General features: G+C 41.4%; 1 protein-coding gene across 3 annotated transcripts in view; it reads right to left on the bottom strand.

The window, feature by feature from the left end:
* RNF19A (ring finger protein 19A, RBR E3 ubiquitin protein ligase) overlaps positions 1–19,983 on the bottom strand; it is a 102,057-nt gene that overhangs the window by 16,057 nt on the left and 66,017 nt on the right. For all 3 annotated transcript variants that reach the window (XM_065399475.1, XM_065399474.1, XM_065399473.1), the window contains 4 exons: positions 16,654–17,419; positions 5,893–6,101; positions 3,747–3,891; positions 2,805–2,967 (listed from right to left, as the gene is read on the bottom strand). In XM_065399475.1, the coding sequence (XP_065255547.1) occupies positions 2,805–2,967; positions 3,747–3,891; positions 5,893–6,101; positions 16,654–17,249 (1,113 nt within the window). In that variant the 5' untranslated portion in view covers positions 17,250–17,419. The remainder of the gene's footprint in view (positions 1–2,804; positions 2,968–3,746; positions 3,892–5,892; positions 6,102–16,653; positions 17,420–19,983) is intronic.

Here is a 19,983-nt window from a genome sequence, read left to right as displayed (position 1 = left end):
GTCCCCACTTGAGATGAGCTTGAGGGAGGGTGTATTTCAGACCCCATGCGTCTTACTGCTCTCTTACCTATGATGGGTTTGCAGGGCCAAACCCCTTAGCTATAGCCTGCTCTATGACTTCAGAAATTTTCCAGGCCAAACTGCTTGTTTGCAGCAAATCTTACATGAATTTGCAAAGTCTTGGTGACCACTGTTCCACAAAACTTGGCTAGCAAACTGTCTCCATAGCTTTTATGGTCAGGAATTAGACTTGGACTCATAGGCTATGTCTACATTACAGCACTTTGGTGCAGCGGCTCCGCTGTAGCGCTTGTGGTGGAGATGCTCTAAGATGACAGGAGAGAGCTCTCCCTTTGGCTTAATAACTCCTGCCTCCACTAGAGACAGTAGTTATGTCAGTGGGAGAAGCTCTTTCACTGACATAGTGCTGTCCACACCAGTGCTTAGATCGGTATAACTTACATTGCTCTGAAGTATAGATTATTCACATCCCTGAGTGAAGTAAGTTATACTGAAGTAACCTGTAGTGTAGACAAGGTCATAGACTTTAAGGTCAGAAGGGACCATCATGATCATCCAGTCTGACCTCCTGCACATTGCAGGTCACAGAACCTCACACACCCAATCCTGTGATAGACCCATAACCTTTGGCCGAGTTACTGAAGCCCTCAAATCATGATGTGAAGACTTCAAGTTACAGAGAATCCACTATTTACACTAGTTTAAACCTGCAAGTGACCCTACCCCATGCTGCAGAGGAAGGTGAAAACCTCCCAGAGTCTCTGCCAATCTGATTCAGGAAAAAATTTCTTCCCGACCCCAAATATGGCTATCAGTTAGCCCCTGAACATGTGGGCAAGACCCAGCAGCCAGATACTTGGAAAAGAATTCTCTGTAGTAACTCAGAGCCCTCCCCATCTAGTGTCCCCATCACTGGCTGTTGAAAATATTTGCTTCTAGAAGTCTCAGATCAGCTACATGCCATTGTAGGGAGTCCCATCATACCTTCCCCTCAATAAACTTATCAAGCTCAGGCTTGAAGCCAGTTCGGTATTTCGCCTCCACTGTTCTCCTTAGAAGGCTGTTCCAGAACTTCACTCCTCTGATAGTTAGAAACCTGCATCTAATTTGAAGCCTAAATGTGTTGATCGCCAGTTTATATCCATTTGTTCTTGTGCCCACATTGATGCTTAACTTAAATAACTCCTCTTCCCTCCCGGGTATTTACTCCTCTGATGTATTTTTAGAGAGCAATCATATCTCCTAAAGCCTTCTTTTGGTTGGGCTAAACAAGCCAAGCTCTTGGAGTTTCTTCTCATAAGGTAGGCTTTCCATTCCTCAGATCATCCTAGTAGCCCTTCTCTGCACCTGTTCCAATTTGAATTCATCTTTCTTAAACATGGGGGAGACAGTTTTCCATATGAGGGCTCACTAGTGCCTTGTATAACGATACTAACGCTTCCCTATCTCTCTTGGAAATGAGCCGTCCCTTTTTTGACATTACGCTTCAGGTTAGGCTGTGATGTAAAGGGACAATACTTCTCTACCTCACAGGGCTGTTGTGAAGGTCAATTCATTTATATATGTGTGGTGCTTAGGTGATATGGGTCTTATAAGAACAGAGAGATAGAGGGAAGAGCTATTAGTAATTTGTATGGAAATTCAACAATAGCCATTGTTCTTCTCTTATGCCAGGGCCCAGCAAGTGTGCTAAAACATGAGGGAATAGTGTGGATTATTTTTGAAAGCAACTGTAGTGGAAAGTGAGATAATTTACTGGAGAGAAAGGACTGAAAAAGGAGGGGCCTGGCAGAGATGAATTGCCACAACTCCAGACCAGCATAAGAACCTGGGCAGAGGCAAAGGAAAGGAATGACAATTTCTTGGGGCACCAAGAGGCAGACTGGCAGATGCAAGCGTGGACTAGTCAATGGCACCATGAGTTCACGTTGATAAAACATAAAATAACCTTAGGATTTAAGAAGTTCAGGATAGCATAACTCAAGTGAAAGATCTGGCATCTTAACACTTCCATAAACAGCATTTCAAAGGTCTTTGGATAACTTACTTTTTTACCCTAAATTACAAAAGTAGGAAAAGATAGAATAAAAACATAAGAATAATTTTATCTGCTATTAGTTATTTGCTTTGCACTAGTAGCCCTAGTAGTAGTCCTTATTGCTGGAGGAAAGATACCAACTACTTATTGGTTAATGTGTTAATTCCTTGTCTATTCCCACATCAACAAAAACACGGAGTTTAGCTGTGGATAGTTGCACTTGGTGATCAGTAAATGTATATACCCTAGTAACTTAATGAATTTATAAGCCATTAAGTACAAACACAGAAATGTGCAGGCATACGCATATGTATATAGCAGGATTTTCAACTAATATGTCAATGGCTTCTTTCTTGCTCAGGATCCAGAGGGAAAAGTCAGGAATTTTTTTTTACCACCTTTTCCTCCGTATTGTCCAGCTCTGAGTAGGATTAGGGAGATTGGAAACTCAGGACTTTTAAAAATCAGGCCACTTATTTAGGTGCCTAAGTAAGGATTTATGGGCCTAATTATAGGAATCCATTTTAAAATATTTTGGGCTTTGTGTGGGCAAACGGAGGAGCCACATTTTGAAAAACATGGCCCCACACAAATAAAATGAGGATGCTAACCATTTTTCAAGTTATGTCTGAACCTATTTGGGAAGGAATGGTGAACAGAGCCAACTGAAAGTACACCAGTGTACATGTTCAAGAGTGTTGCATTTTAAAACCAGAAGCAAGGTAAGCAGCAGAGTGCACTTTACCTTACGCCCCACATACACAGGGATTCCAATAATCATAGCAGGAATAGCAATGCCAGCTATTAAAGCAATTCCTACTGGAGCTCCAACAAGCGTTCCCAGTTGCCACAGTATTTTCTTCTTACGGCTCCATGGTTTCTTTCCCCAAAATGTACAACCTGATGGGCTAATAGAAACAAATTGTAAACACACACATACAACTGCTTAGAAATGAGCCAATGATAAGTTACTTTAAGACATGACAATATCTAATAAAATTCATATTACACAGATGGCGACAGTGTCTAAAAACTATTTCTTTAGACCTTTCAGATGCTCCAATGTCCTTTGAAAGGCGCTATGAATCATACCACATAACGTCTTGTGCTGCTCACTGCCAACACAAATTATCATTTTCACATGGAAACTGTAACTTCCAGTTATATCAACTTAACACTCAAAATAAATGGTCAGCACTAGAACTGAAGTAAAAGTAGCTATTGTGAACATCTACACCATTTCATTTTGTCACACTAAATACGTGCTGCATCCATCTTTCTGAGCTTGAAACTAAGTGAGAGAACATTTTTATTTTCTGAAATAAGATGAACAAAGTGACTATTTTAAGTACCTACATAACAAAAAAAAATATTCCATTTCTCATACCTAAACACTAGAGGCTTAATTCTCTACTCTGCTGAGACACAAGATGGCCTTCGGTTGACCGGACAATCTGGCCCTAGATATTTTAGCACAGAACATTTATTCATCCAGGCAGAACTTTAAATCAGTCTGCACTAGTATAACACTCCAGTCACTCCTGAAGTTAAATAAGAAGTCAAAACAGGGAAAAGCAAAATAATGTAAAAATCAGGAAACAGGATGTAGATAAAATGCTGAATGTATAAAATGAGAAAATATTTGTCTCAGATAATCTATAGCTATAACTATTTTTCCTAAACATACCTTAAATAATGCAAATCCGAGATCTCTTTCATGCATAGCCAACAGAATTCACAACCACACACAGCACAAGTCATGTGGTTGCAGCTTCCATCATTCATTTTTATTATGTAAGCAGCACAACGCGGGCATGGCTTTATATCATCAGCTGTTTAAAATGAAACATGAAGATCATACTATTTCTATGAAAAAGTGAAATTTATCTAAACACAGACAAGAAATTCTTATGAGTTTTGACTGATCATAGTAGTTCTGACGCAGACATATCTAAATCTTTGTTATAAATATGCTTTACTAAATCCTTAATTGCAGATGGTTTTTGGTCATGACCATTACAAACCATCAATATAGTAGTATTAATCACAACAAACTAAAATATAGAAAAATATATCACATTTAGATAGATCAATAGCTTCACACACACACAAAGATTTTCAAAGTTAATAAAATGTAAGTTAGATATTAAACAGGCACATTAATAAATATGAATGATGACAGGCAGTTTTTGCATATAATCCTCTCCACATTTCATACTTCTGTAATCTTCACTCATGAGTCCCAACCTTTATTTCTTCTTCATACTTAATATGCATTTCACCTTAAATATTCCATATCTTTTGTTCTCTTTTTCACTCCTCTGCTCTTGACTCCACTCCATGGCCTCCCCTTAATGCTCTTGCTCCCCAAACCAGATACATTTATATTTGTTACAGAAACAGACAAATCAGAATCTGTCTAATGCTCCTAACCGAGCTTAATACTGAAAATATCGCTAAGGGTTTATTTCTGTCACTGACAAGAGCAAAAATGAAAGTTTCCCAAAGGGTAACCTTAATGATAGGAAAGACAAGATATGGCATACTGACAAAACTCTTTCTGTTGTGATTCCTGGACTATTTCCCAGACAGTTACTCTGATTCAGAATTACAGGACAAACAATTCACTCACCATAGCAATATTAGTTATGTAAAGCACGCCCCATTGGTTAGCTGGTCAGAAATAACTGCTGGTGCAAAAGAAAGGTGTGGTACAGTAGGCTTTTGATGGAGAAAATGGGGCAGTGGAAAACTCCTGCAGATTCCCTCTGCTGGAGACATGCCTAGCATGGGAGAGTCTGGAGCAGGTGTAGAGTCAGCAGAACCAGCTCCTACACCCACAGACCATGGTGCACAGGAAGAGGGAGTGATGAAAGTATGGTGCATGCTATCAATTCCCAACTGGCATGTAATCTCTAGGGGACCAGATGCATACTGTACAAGTTAGAGCTGCCCCTAGGCTAGGGTTAGGTCAGAGAATCAGGGAGACATAACGGGACACAGAACACAATCTTTCCCCTCATATGTCTAATTAGTCCAGTCAGAGAGAAGAGTCGGTTGGGGAGAGAGAAACGAGCAAGAGAGTTTCGTTTGACAAAGATTGTGTCAGACAAAACAGGCAACCCTTGGCGATACCAAAACATTGCTCCACTGATTAGTCAAACCTTCCTTTTACTCAGTAACAGTTGCAATAAGACTTAATTTTCACATATCTGAGTTATTTGATTTCTGGCTGGCCAATGTAGAAGCACTTTATTGACTAGCAGAAATTACCTTGATATATCCCTCACATGGAGTAACAGTTTATGCATTCTTATACGGGTGTGGGTATCGGTAAATCAATAATAATTTTGCTTTTTCAGATCTATTTATACCAGTATTATAAACCTTGTCAAAATTCCACCCACAGGGGGAAAAAAATGTGTTTCAGCTGTGGAAGTTATACAGTTGGGAAGAGAGTGGTTCTAGTCAGCCAGCAGTACTTCAAGAATGCTTGACTGCAATGTCACCGAAGATTACACTTTTAAACTATAAAACAACTCAAGATTTAAAAATCCTAAAAAGGCTTGTAACAATTGAAGCCATCAGCGCTACCCCTTCATGATTTTACCACTACTGAAAATCAAAAATTTCCCATATTAGAAAAACTCAGCACTTTTTTTTTTTTAATTTAATCTAAAGTTATATTAATGTTTTATGGTTCAGAAACTGGTACAAGAAAAAAAAAATCAGGGTTGGAGCTAATTAAGTCATCACATACTTCTTTCTTTGGTAATATTAATCATGTAATTGTACTAGTAAGACATTCTACAGAGACATACGATCATAAATACCTGCTGCTCCAGACTCCTGGCTATAACTAATAGATGAAGAACGAATTGTTCTCAGGCGCAAACTATGGGCTCTTTCCTGGCGAGCAGCATCACAGGTCTGGTTTGGATGCCAAATCTGTTTACAGTGGTAGCAGAACTCAGTACCACAGCCTTCACGCCCACAGGTAAGTTTGGGACAGCTGGCACAGCCAAAAGCAATCACGGCATATCTTAAATGATCAAAAGGGGTGGGAGAAAGATTTTTGTTAATACAAAAATAATATCTATAGACAAGATAGTAGGGCAACAGCAGAACCAGCTTAAGCATGTACTGTTGTACTGGGGAAGAATGGGGCCCCTAGCCAAGGCCACCCCACCCACCTCCTCAGACCCAAAACTGTGCAGAGCAGACACCTCCAGGGGCACGAGGACAGATGAAGAGTCACTTCTCCCCCCGCCATGTAGGTTTTGGGGAAAACTGCAGGGAGGAGCTAGTCAGAAACTAAAGCTGGCAGAACTCTTGTAGGAGCAGTTTAAGCAGGGACACATAGGCACTGAAAATATTTTTCTACAGCTTTGCCTGGACTCTCTCAGCTCTCCCCCCAAAAAAACAATCATAGCGCTAACATTATGTTTGCCACCATCACACTAAGCACTTTGCTTGTAGGTTAGAGCTCCTTCCCCTACCCTTTGTATTATCTATTGACAGTGTAAGCTCTTTGGGGCAGGGACTGTCTACTAGTCTATTTGTACAGTGCCTATCAGAACTGGTCCCCAAACTCAGTTGGTCCCTAAGCACTAAAATAAACAAACATAATTTATAATACAGGGATTCAGTATGGCATAGTCCCCTGCAGCAATCACTTCTTGGGGGAAAAGTCAAGTCAATACTCCAGCATGTCTGATACACTGATGCAACACCTACAAACATGAAATGATAAATTGCCTTTTCAGATATCTATTAAGTTAAATTGCTAAAAACAGGTTTTCTTTTAGGGGCAAATGTGTGTTGGGGTTAGGAATTAGAGGGCAAAGCCCAGATTTTTAAAGGTATCCAGGCATTGCTGCATTCAGTATTACAACCCCAACTGATGTAGGAGCCAAAATGGGACTTAAGACTAAGGCTAGGTCCACACTACCCGCCTGATTCGGCGGGTAGAGATCGATTTTCTGGGATCGATTTATCGCGTCTCATCTGGACGCGATAAATCGATCCCAGAAGCGCTCCCCCGTCGACTGCGGAACTACTGCTCGCCGAGAGGAGGAAGCGCTGTCGACGGGGGAGCTTGCCTGCGCCACGTGCACCCACAGTAAGTAAACTTAGTTCGATCTAGGAAACGTCGACTTCAGCTAGCTATTCTCGTAGCTGAAGTTGCGTTTCCTACATCGATCCCCTACCCCAGTGTGGACCAAGCCTAAGTGCCTAAACCCCCTTTGAAAATGAGACTGGCTCCTAAATCAGTCTAAATACCTTTAAAAATCCAGGCCTAAGAGCATACCCAAGTGTTACAGAATTTTAAAACAGCAAATCCCACATGACCTCATTCCCACCTCTCTGTGCACACCAAATCACATAATTTCTGCTGTGTTCAGGGCCTCTGCATCCAGGAGACATGGGATCAGGGTTTGCCTCTAAGAATTTCCAGAAATTGCAGTTAGGTCAAGTAAAGATTAAGTTACTGGGAAACTTTACTGACTGTCCATTTGCCTATAGTTTCTTGTGAAAAGCAAAACATTTACATGAGTGTAATTACCATAAATAGTTATTTGACCATTTAAAAAAAACTAAAAAGATTAGCACAGCACTTGAGTGGATTAGTCTTTTCAGCATGCATATTATATAGCATTTGTTTACAGCAAAATTATCTTCATAAGACCACAAAACCAAATAAAGTACAGCCCAAGAGGTGTAATGGAAGCACAACACATGCTGCCACAAAGGAGATCCAAGTTCTGATGTCTTGCCCAGTCCCTTACTCCTAGATTGATGAAGATAAAGAGTACAGGAGAAACAGCATGTTCAGAAAAAGAGGAAGATGCACTGCAAATTGCTGTTTTGCTAATGCACTCAAAAAAGTAAATAGTGTTGTGTTTCAGGTTTCACAGAGAGTATGTCTCCTCTGATACTACTGTGCTGCAAAGGGGATCACTGAGACACAGCATGCATAAGATTAGAAGGATGGGGGAAAGGAAAGTGAAGCCCTTGGGCTCCTCAAGTGGCTCTGAGGAAGGGGGAAAAAAGTATACATTAAACCTATAGGGGGGTGGGGGGAGAAATCTTCATGCTGGCATGGAAATGTTAACATTCAAGATTTTCAAATGTAAATAGTGATTTTGGTTCTCTTCATTTTTAAGGACTATCCTGAGACACGTTAAAGAAGTCTGGGTTTTCAGAGGACTGGTACCAACACTTTCTGTAAATCCAATACCTCAAATTGGGCACCCAAAGTCAATAGTTTTTACTGAAAATCTTAGTCAATGATTTTACATTTATATAGCACTGTCAACACTTAGATACTGTGGCAATGGGCACCACAGGAAAAACAAGGAGAGCCAGAGACAGATGTTTAATACAGAAATTATAGTTCACATAACGCTGAGAAGTAGCAACATTTGAGGCTGAATACAATGGCAGGCAATTAACATTACAAAACAACAATAAGACAAGAAGGGTAAAAATTTTAATAGCACTTAAGTGATTTAGGAATCTATGTTCCATTTTCAAAAGTGCCTGAGTCACTTAGGCACTTATATGATCAAGGGGCTTTTGAAAATGTTACCCAAAGTGAATAATATTGTACCTAACTGAAATTTGTTAAGTTTACAGAGAAGATGCTGTGATGAGATTGCCTACAATGGCACGTGGCTACCTGCAACTGCTAGTAGCAAATATTCCCAATGACAAGAGATGGGACAGTAGATGGGGAAGGCTCTGAGAAGGGCCCAGAAAAGAAAAAACATGGTTGATCTGTGCTAGCCAAATCAGACTCGCAGGGCTCTGGCTGCAGGGCTGTTTCATGGATGTGTAGCGTTCCGGAGCTCTGTGAACCTCCCACTTCACAGAGTCCTAGACCTTGGGCTCCAGCCCGAGCCCAGAATTCTACACAGCAATGAAACAGGTCCGCAGCCCGAGCCCTGTAAGCCCGAGCCGGCTGGCACAGGTTAACCGCGGGTTTTAATTTGCTGTGTAAACATGCTCGGATTTACTCAGAGCATTCCTTCCCAGGTGTCTGGCTGGTGGGTCTTGCTGACATGCTCAGGGTCTAACTGATCACCACTTTGGGGGTCAGGAAGAAATTTTATCTAGGTCAGATTGGCAGAGGCCCTGGGGCTTTTTCACTTTCCTCTGCAGCACAGAACACTTGCAGGTTTAAAACTACAGTAAATGGTGGATTCTCTGCAACCTGAACTATTTAAATTCAGCTAGAGGTTAGGTGTGTATTACAGGATTGAATGGTGAGATTCTGTAGTCTGGAATGTGCAGGAGGTCAGGCTAGATTATCACAATGGCCCCTTCTGGCCTTGAAATCTATGACTCTACAGGGTAAATTTTAGGAAGGGGATAGTAACTCCCCACTACTGCAGGCTCTTGTAATTTTATCACAAGTCCTGGAATATTTGGTGTTTTTCTTGAAGCCCTCGCTTCTGGAATCATATAATTACATAGGAAACTCTGCTTTCATTTAATAATAAAGTTTCTAACTCAAATCGTCATGAGCAAAGCTTGAAAATGTGAACCAAGTGAACTCTAAGTTCAAAAACCAGAAGCCAAATATAAAAGAAACTAAAATGCACTTTAAAAAGACACTCATGACTTTTGTGTGTTTGGGTTTGGCAATACTGACTCCCCACAGTGGAATTCAGCCAGGACAGTAGAGTTAAACACAGCAATTTTTAGAGAGACAAGGTGGGTGAGCTGTGTAAGCTCAAAAGTTCGTGTCTCTCATCAACAGAAGTTGGTCAATAAAAGATATTACATCACCCTCACCCACTTGTGTCTCTAATGTTCTGGGACCAACACTGCTACAACACTGTATACACCAATTTTCAGGCAGTCTGGCTTGCTGGGGATATCACAGTGCAGGCAGGGAACTGTGCAGCCTGGAAAAATTCCTGTCAGAAGGGAAAGAGAGATGACAGCTGAGGAGCCAGGAGCCTAGAGTGGGTGCCCTTGAGGGACCACAGAGGAGGAACACAGGTACAGTTGCCCTGAATTGTGACACATCCCACAGAAATAACTAATTTGAGAAAAATAAACCTTCAATTTTAACTATGTACTTTGTAAGTTAATACTTTGCAGTTTGTCAAAGCACAGATCTAGAAGAGAATGCCTAGTGCTGCACCATGTAACAGTTAAAGCATATGTTTGTTCATCTGGAGATTGTGTATTTCTTTGGGAATCTATTCTTGAAATTACTTTATCCAATACCAAAATAGCTGTGGAGCACCTAGCAGTCATTCCACTTAATTTTTAATTTACAAGCATTCAATAAAGATGTTCTTACTGTACATGAAAATGGCACACAAGTATTTGTAAAGTATTTCTATATTACACAGACACAGAACATATTAAATGAACATTAAGGTTGCAAAGTATACTCAAAAGTTAGGAAGTGATAGAATTAAGATTGCCCATGCAACCTTAATTTGACTCCTTTGTGCATAGGTATTATGATACAGTCTTTAATTACACGGTCACATACTATTTTTCCACAAGACTCATCTTACTCAGTGCACAGAATGGATGGTGCTCACTTAATGAGCAGCTATTCAATATTTTGTGTTACCCTTATAGTTCAATGTGTGGACCCTGGCCTTAATTTATTGCACACTGTTCAAACCCTGCCATGAAAGACAGAATTACGTTCCTCATGGGCTTTTTTGTGGTGCCTATTATTATAGTATGAGTGCTTCACAAACACCAATCAATTTATCTTCACAACACACAATAGGTAAGGGGATGGTATTATCCCCATTTTACAGATGGGGAACAGAGGCAAAGAGATTAAGGTCAAGACATCCACTAAATTTGGATGCCAAATTTGAGACTCCCAGGGCCTGAATTTTCAGAGTATTTAGCATTAAATAGTATTTAATATACTCAAAGCACAGCTCCTACTGATTTTAGCTTTAGCTTTGAGTGCTCAGCACTTCTGCAAATCAGACCCCTGGTATCAAGTTGGGTACCAAAAAATGAGGAACATACCGTTAGTGACCACCTGTAAAAAAGGATGGTTTAAGTGATTTGTCCAGCATTCCATAGGAAGTCTGGCAGTGGCAGGGATTCAGCTAAAAGCCCTCACTTTATTCACTACACATCTTCCAACTTTTGCAACAAATAAGGCAGGAGTCCAACAGATAACACACTTTATTACACAACCCTGATTCATCCCCAAAACACATCCATCCTGCACTGAATGCGGCACACTGAACGTGGAAAAAAATAGTCTTTAATTATATGATCACTTACTATCACAACCCATTAATTCTGGCATTTCCGAACTTTTGAGTGCTTTACAATGCAACCTTAATAATGTTATTTTAACAGTTTATTGTGCAAAATTTCCCAAGTTTTTTAAAAAAAGCAAACTGAAAAAAACAAATTCCATCATCTAGCATTATATTGCCACCCACATGATCCATCAGCAAGATTGGATCCACTGCCTAGATCTCGGTCACTTGAGCTGAGTAACTGATAGCAATAATAGGTTGCCATTCTGCATGTGGACCAGCACTAGAGGGGGAGGAGACACAGTTGGTTTCACAGATATTTGCTGACATCAGAAACATGCTGAGACTCAGAAATCTTTAGTCTCATTTCAGGCTCTGAATGGGAGTGTACTCTTCTAGTGGGCAGACGACTCCTCTGCCCTTTCCCCTCCAGCTTGACCCCTTCTGCCCTGCCCCAATCCTCTCTTACACCTCCCATCCACCATGGCTCCTTATCTCAGTCCTGTTTTCCTTCTCTAGTCGATCTCAATCTCCACTCCTCAGGCTTTTCATCCCAATCCCTTCGTTCAACCAGTCCCACTCTTCCATTCTGGATTTGCTGTATAAATCCGTGTCCCCCTCACGCCCAGTCTCTCCCCTTCCCTACATCCGGACCCAGCTTCACCCACCCTTTCTCAAGATCTCTCTCTCGTCCTCGCTCCCCTGCAATTGGCCCCCAGGCCTAGTCTCCCTTTTAGTTCCCTCATCCAATCTCAGTCTTCTGTCCACACCCTCTCCTTGGTTCATAGATTCCAAGGCCAGAAGGCACCTCTGACCATCTAGTCTGACCTCCTGGATACCACAGGCCATAGGACTTTCTTGATCAGTTCCTTGTCCCAATCCCCCCACTTCCTGTCTTCTTCTCCCAGTCTCTGCTCAGACAATCCCATTCTCTCCCTGTATCCCATCTCATTGTCAGAACTGCCTTCTGTTCACTCTCACACACTCATTCCTACTATCAGTCTCCTTCTCCAGCCAGTCCCAGTCTTGTCCCTTCTCCCAGCTCCTCATCCAATCTGTGCTGCACCCCAGCCAACTAGTCCCCAAGTCCCCACCCAATTTTCCTCACTGGCTCCCCAATCCCAGTTTTCCTGATTCCCAGTCTCCTTGCCCAATCAGTTCCACCCTCATCTCACCTGCCAGCTCACAGTACCAGCCTCTCCACCCAGTCAGTCCCAATTTCTCTCCCTACCTCCAGTCCCAATCTCACCAGACTCCTTTTCCAAATCTACTCTTTACCGCTACACCAGTCCACCTTGTTTTTCCGCTGCATTTCAATGGGACTGCTTACTCCTCCTGCTGCCTGGGGGCCAGCAAAGTGGAGGAGGTCCATCACTGAGACAACAGGAAAGAGGCCCAGTGCCTGGACCCTATCCCTGCTCAGAGCAGCTGGGAGCAACCATTTCACGAAAGTCTGTTGTCCTGGGCTGGAGCATGTTCAGTTGCTGTTTGAGGATGGCACAAGTGCTATTTGGTCAGCACAAGCTGAGAGATGCTAGACCATGTAAGGATGCAATCTTTGGAGAGTTAATCTCTAGAACATCTCTACAGAGCATGTGTAAAATGCAATTTTTAAAAGGATGATTTGGCCAAAATTTGGGAGAGTTTCACTTGGATAGCAAAAGGCACATCTCTAGCACAAAAGGTCACCCTGCCCCCCTTCTGTCAAATATCAAGTTCCTGCTCCAAAGCATGGGGGGGTATTAAGAGATTTTGAAAGAAAAGGTCACCAGACTTTTTCTCAGAAATAGCTGAACTGTTTTGGCTGATATTTTCTAAACATATTCTACCAGACGCAGACACCCAGCATGGAAAATTCTATCCCAAATGGTGGAAGTTTGATAAAGTTATAAACCACTGAAAACAGGGTCTTATAATGAAAATTGTCAGGCAAACCTAACAGGTAGGGCTAGAAGCACCACCTATAAAATACACAAACTTAGGTAGGCTCAAAAGATACTGTATTCTTATTAAAAAACTATTAGAAAAACATATGAAAACACTTAGCACTACAAAAGTGTACATGCCAAAGTACTGTAAATTTTTATGACTAATTATGAAGTTATGTTTCATCCTAATTTTGTTTATACTGATGTATAAACAAGAGACAGTATGAACACCCTAAATGTTTGTGTTTTTAAATGGCACTTCTCAGTTTAAAAAAAAAAAAAAAAAATTATAAAACCCACTGTTGATACAAATTTAAAGTGACAGAATTAATTAGAGACTCCAAATGGAAAATACCCCGATTACATTTGCAAAGCAAGTATGTTCTTCTAAAATATACTTAAATTCCAAAATTCAGTTATTTATTAAAAGAGGGTTTATACAGAATGTAACAAAAGTTTTCATAACACTAAAAAATGAAAATAATTTGTTTGGATGTTCATGTTCCGCTACAACCGTAACACCATGGTAGTGCAGGATAACAAAAATGTGAAGCTACTCTATTCTTTGTTCATACTGAGTGAAGTACAGAATATAAAGTTATAGGTATCAGATTTAACAATTTTTTGTTTTACGTTGCTAAGTTTTTACCATGCAAGCAAATTTTAAATCAATGATTGTACTTTCATTGAAAAAAAAAGTTAAGATACAAGCATAGCCCTAGCTTGCAGTAGTGACTGAGAAACTGTCACAAAACTGGACAATCCAAAGGGGAGGGAATGAAGGGGATGAAACAAAAAAGCAAGATCCTTTTAAAAGAAACTTGCCTACCCTAAGAATTTTTTGTAAAAGCTTCCAACTAGTGGGGGCTCTAGTATAAATAAGGCTCCTATACCTAGATCCATATTTACCACTGTGTCCATAAAACTTGCTTTTCAACAGATTTAAACCAACAATGGACAAGAGTTGATGAAGACTTGCCTACATTAGGATTCTGATTTTACAAACACATACATGTGCTTAGCTTTAAGCACATGAGACTTCCCATTCAAGTCAATGGTACTACCCACACACTTAAATTTAAGCATCCACATAAATATTTGCAGGATCAGGGCCTAGAATTCCTACCAGAGGTATTTTTTGGCAACATTTTTAGTGTAAATTCACCCATTGTATGTACTATTTTACTTATTTTGTCATCTTACTGTTTGTTAACCTTATCCTTCCTTGCTCCTCCCTGCATCCTTCTTCCCCTCTCCCCCTCTCGTTTATAAGCCCAGAATGTTGTGCCATTTAGACTTTAAATTATAACACTTTGGGTCAACAAAATGTCTTCGCTCTGTGAGGTACCTACAGTATTTTACAACAAGTGCTCAATAAATAAATTTTGTGAATTAGCAAATCAATCAAAGATACATCATCACAAAATGTACTAAGATCATTTGATAAGAAAAAAGCCCTGCTGAACTTTAATTATTTATGATAATGCTCCACAGTACACGAGCACATATGCTGCAGTACTGTTAGTCCAACACTCTCACTGCAGTTCTGTTTCTGCTCTTAAATCTTTGCTTAAAAGCCAGGCAAAACTGTGTACAAATTATTGGTATGGAATTAGTGCAAATGCAAATTAGCAAAGTTCTACAATACTTCATTCTACTGAGGAAACAGCAATCTGAAAATTCATAGAGAGAAGTACTTCTTCATACATAAACTATTAAATACTTTCTGTCCCTATACCACTGTATCAAAAGTAGACTTCTTGTCTTTGGCCTCAAGGCTCTGTACAAATCTGCCCCTCCCTTCTTCTATTCAACTTATCATGTCACCCACACTGCCTCCACTCTATCAACTATACCATGTCTTGTCCACCCATTTGTCAGCTTCTTCCATGCACGAAATTTGTTCTCTCTAGAATGACCTGTAAGGCCATTACCCTCTTCTCCTTCAAATCCCTTTTCGAGGCTCACTTTTATCAGGAGGCCTACAAGAAATCAAATAACCGATGGTGGCCTGACTGAGCATCAGTTGAGGGTAGCTTTTTTGTTTTGTTTTATTTTTTAAATGACACTATTTGGAACCAGGTGAAAACATATAACTGCAGGATCCTATTTTCATTACCCTCTGCCAGCCTTCCTCCCTTTTTAGGGGCAGAGAGTTGGAGTGCTGGAGGAAGTGAGGGCCCTGGCTGCGGTGCGAGCTCTGGGGTGGGGCCGGGGATGAGGGGTTTGGGGTGCAGGAGGAGGCTCAGGGCTGGGGTGCAGGGGGGGTGAGGGCTCCAGTTGTGGTGCAAGCTCTGGGGTGGGGCCGGGAATGAGGGGCTTGAGGTGCAGGAGGGGTGCAAGCTCTGGGGTGGGACCAGGGATGAAGGGTTTGGGCTGTGGGAGGGGGCTCAGGGCTGGGGCAGGGGGTTTGGGGGTGAGGGCTCCGACTAGAGATGCAGGCTCTGGGGTGATGCCAGGGATGAGGGGTTTGGGGTGCGGGAGGGGGCTCAGGGCTGGAGACGGGGGTAGGGGTGCGGGATCTGGTATGGGGCTGGGGATGAGGGGTTTGGGGTGCAGGAGGGGGCTCCTGGCTGGGGCCGAGGGCTCTGGAGTGTGAGATGGGGTATGGGCTCTGGTAGGGGGTTCGGGCACGGGGGGGGGGTGAGGGATGCAGGCTTAAGGTGGTGCTTTTCTCAGACGCCCCTAGGCGCACGGGCATCCAGGGGGCTACACGCACTACCCTCGCCCACAGGTTCCCAGCCATTGGGCGCTGCGGAGCTGGCGCTCGGTGTGAGGGCAACACACAGAGCCTTCCTGGCCAGCGCTGTGCCTAGGGGCCGCAGGGACATGCTGGCCGCTTCAGGGAGCTGCACAGATGCAGGGAGCTTCCCTTAGCCCCCACTGCACTGTTGCCCGGACTTTTAACAGCCCCTCTGATACTTGACACAATATCTGAGTGTCTTTGGCAGGGTTTTTGTTTGTTTGTTTTACTTTATTTTATTTTTTAAGGGAATTCTGCTTCCCCCCAGCTACTGGCACTTGAAGTGCCAGTGCTTTAAAGGTACAACAGTTCAGCCTTCCTTTTAAATAGCCTTATACTTAGTACTTAGAGCTCCCTACATCTACCTTACCGATTTTGTCACCTGATTTGCTTTATATGCACCTTATTCACAAACTAGAACAATTTGTTACCACAATTTTCTTGGCTAGAGGATAAGAACGTTTGTCAACAATAATGTGGAAATGATTACAACATTAGAATTACTCTAATTTACTTGTTACAAATTCAAACAATAATGTAGAGAGATGATGGGGGAGATTTGGTGACAGTGATTTTACTAGATAGAGAAGTTCAATATGCCCCACCAGATCAGATGGGAAAAGGAAAAAAACAAAAAACAAACAAAAAATACACTCTTACCCACAGTCTGGAGCTGGGCACCATCTACAATCCGGGTCTGCAACTAGCCACCGTCTAAGCATAAATTCTTCATATTTTTCCATCAAGATGTCATCATTTAATATCAAACGAATATCATGGGGATTAAATCGTTCAGAGCATTCTGGGCAGCTGATATTAACTCTGCTCTCAGAGATTTCTATCCGGAGATACTGACGTAAGCAATCCACACAAGACCTATGGTGACAAGTCATTATTTCTGGGAACCTGTCCTTAGAGTGCCGCAAAAGGCACAAGGGACACTCCATGAAGTCTCCACTCGGTTTGCTGCTAGAGGTGGCTCCACTGTCTGAAGAGGTATACGTGGAGAAAATGGAGTTCTTGTCTGTACACATTTCCGAATGTATACTTTCAATACTTGCAATTCCATCCACCCCTCCATTTAAATCCCTGGATTTGCGTTTTGTGTCCTTTTTCCTCCGAAAGATAGAGGCCAATGAAATTCTTCTTTTCTTTGGTGCCTTTTTAACTGAAGGCAAACTCACCGAGGAGGCAGAAGACTGCAGGTCCCGATCAGAACCCATTTGCCGATGCAAACTCATTTCTAGAACATTCATCAGAAGTGTATTAAACTTAACATGTAATCCTAATCATTTTTAAGGCTCAATTCAATATGAGAGGACATATGCTAAGTCATGTTGTCAGGTAATCGCTGCTGGACAGATAATCTTCATGCAGAAACTTCTTCACACGCATTTATTTCCTGCCAACTCTTCATAGAAATTACCTAATTTGTGAGGGGGTGGAGAGAAAAAAAGAAAGGTTAGACTCATATTCATTCAGTCCCTTTGCTAGTTCTAAAAAAGAGCATAGTACCTGAGCACCTTATTACTCATATTATACATATTATAGCTAACTCTTCCGCCTCTCCCACCAAGAGCCTTACCTATCTCTTTGTTTCATTAACCTGCTGCGCCTTTGTCATTTACCAAGATTGTAAATTCTTGTCTTTTTATTACACTGTGCTGCGAATAAAACAACTGGGCAACCGCTCCTGTAGGTACTACTGTAATACAAGTAATGATAAAAGAATGATGGAAAATAAAATATAAGCAGCTCTTCCAAACAGAAGTATAGTGTAATTAGTGCATTTATAGTGTTTAACCTATTAAGGCTACAATACTTTGTAGTTTTGGGATCAAGGGGTTGAGAGAGACATATCATAGAACCACTATAGCTAGCGAAACAAAACAAAACAAAAACTTGCTCTATATGAATATCCTTCCACTCAGGGTCTCTGGGCTTCTAGAAACCGGGCATGAGGGGAACAAACAAACATGGGATTTCCATGCTGAAATCCAGGCAGGAGGTAATAGAGATTGGAGCTGTACTTCCTTCAGGTTTCCTTCGGTGGCTGCTACTAAGCAGCTGCCAGGAGACCCAGCCAATGGCAGCATGGTTCTTTTACTGGATCTTGCTTCCAGGCAAAAGGGGAACCAGCAGAGTAGCAGCCACCCCTACAAGACAGCACGGGTCTCCCTTCCTCATGGATCCATGAGACTGGGAGGGAACATGGCATCTAAAATCCACAACCTCCATTTTCCACTGTCTTCTAGCAAAGGCGCCAGTTATAGAAAAATGCAGTAAGGGCACCTCCATTACCCATCCTTCCCACAGGTTTTTCCATACAGGGGGCTATCTGGCTCTCATACAACATGACACCTGATAATACAACTTTTGGTAATGAGGAGAAAATGGGAGGTGTTTCCTGGAAGATGTCAATATTGTATAATTGGATGTACTGGCTTGCTCCGTTGTATTGTGGACTACCACTTTGCTGGCCTTCATATTTTGTTTCTCAATGTTTCAAATTTTACCTCAATATGGAAAAGGAGGAGTGCAACTGGTTTTTAATGTGTCATACTGAAGTTAACTGCTAGAAACAAATAGGAAGGAGAAGGAGGGATTTGTAGGGTGTACATAATGTGATATATTACAAATTCTATTTTTTTTAATACATTTTGGAAGGTGGAAGACTTAGGACCAGCCACTGGTTGAACAGTGACTAAGTGCATGTCTAGAGACCCTTCCCACAACAGCCAGATCAGCAACACCTAGAACACAAGGTCAAGCAGGGGAGGTTTCAAAAGAAGATTCCACTAGCAGTAGAAACATCAACCCACTGATCTCTCTGAGAGGAAGATTTGATCCCATGTATGTGCAACAAGAAACAGTAAATCAAGATATAAATATGGTCATATCATGGCTAGGCTAGTGCACATATTTGAGGAGGTCATTCTCATCTTTGTTAAAAAAACAAAAACAAAGAACAAACAAACAAACAAAATCCACACCCTAAAAACAAAACCTCTCCTTAAATAGCTGTAAATCTGCAGCCAAGAGGATAATTAAAACACAGCCACTAACACAGCATATAGTGATTACCGTGAGGAGAATCTAATGTCTCACTTTCCACATTTTACATTTTTAGTATTTATATGTATTTTCTATTTCCATTTTATTGACATTTCAATTCTGTAAGCCAATACCTGATGGTTTCATCATGTGACTGCTATACTGTGAAAATACTTCAGAGTCATGAAATTATAGCTGGTTTCACTAACACCGAAAACCATGGTTAGGCGCTTTTAAGTGTATTTCTTTCAAAGTTGGCATATTTCAAGTCCTGCATTTTATGGGACTGAAATATAATGTTCATATGCGCATCATGCATAATTCATGCAAACGAATTCTGCATTGACTCAATATACATAAACAATATAAACTAAATGGAACAAAGTATTTAAGCTACTGTATTATGCTCTGACAAACTGATTCGCCAAGAACAGATTACTGAGATCTTACAGTAAATTCATCATCCCTCTGCTGCAACAGCATTAGCATTTACATGTCGGATGCAAGTCTAGAAAATCTAGGAGAGTCATTTCCATAGCAACTTTGCTGCCAGAATGTGTAAGGGAAGGCCTACTTTTAAAAACCTGCAGCTTCATACTATTATTTGCATTTCCAGTTAACAGTCCAGTCACACTCAAACCGATGTAAATAATATGAACTAAGTGACCTTTTCCTCTCTTACAAATTGGAGAAGGCTGCAAGGCCTTGGGAATGCGGAATTTCGCAGGCAAAATCCATTCAGTACTGTTAAAACACTATTTTTCCTCCCTCTTTTTCACTGATGGGATGCTTAGGGTTGCTAGGTGCCCGGTTTTCAACTAGAAAGTCCGGTCGAAAAAGGGACCTGGCAGTTCCGGTCAGATGTACTGATTGGACACCAAAAGTCTGGTTACCATGGGGGTGGATGGACGCGATGGGTCATTAACTTGCGCCAGC

The sequence above is a fragment of the Emys orbicularis genome, chromosome 2 (genome assembly GCF_028017835.1).
Source record: "Emys orbicularis isolate rEmyOrb1 chromosome 2, rEmyOrb1.hap1, whole genome shotgun sequence".
Taxonomy (NCBI): domain Eukaryota; kingdom Metazoa; phylum Chordata; order Testudines; family Emydidae; genus Emys; species Emys orbicularis.
The sequence above is the reverse complement of the archived record's forward strand: the minus strand, read 5'-3'. Positions and strand labels throughout refer to the sequence as shown.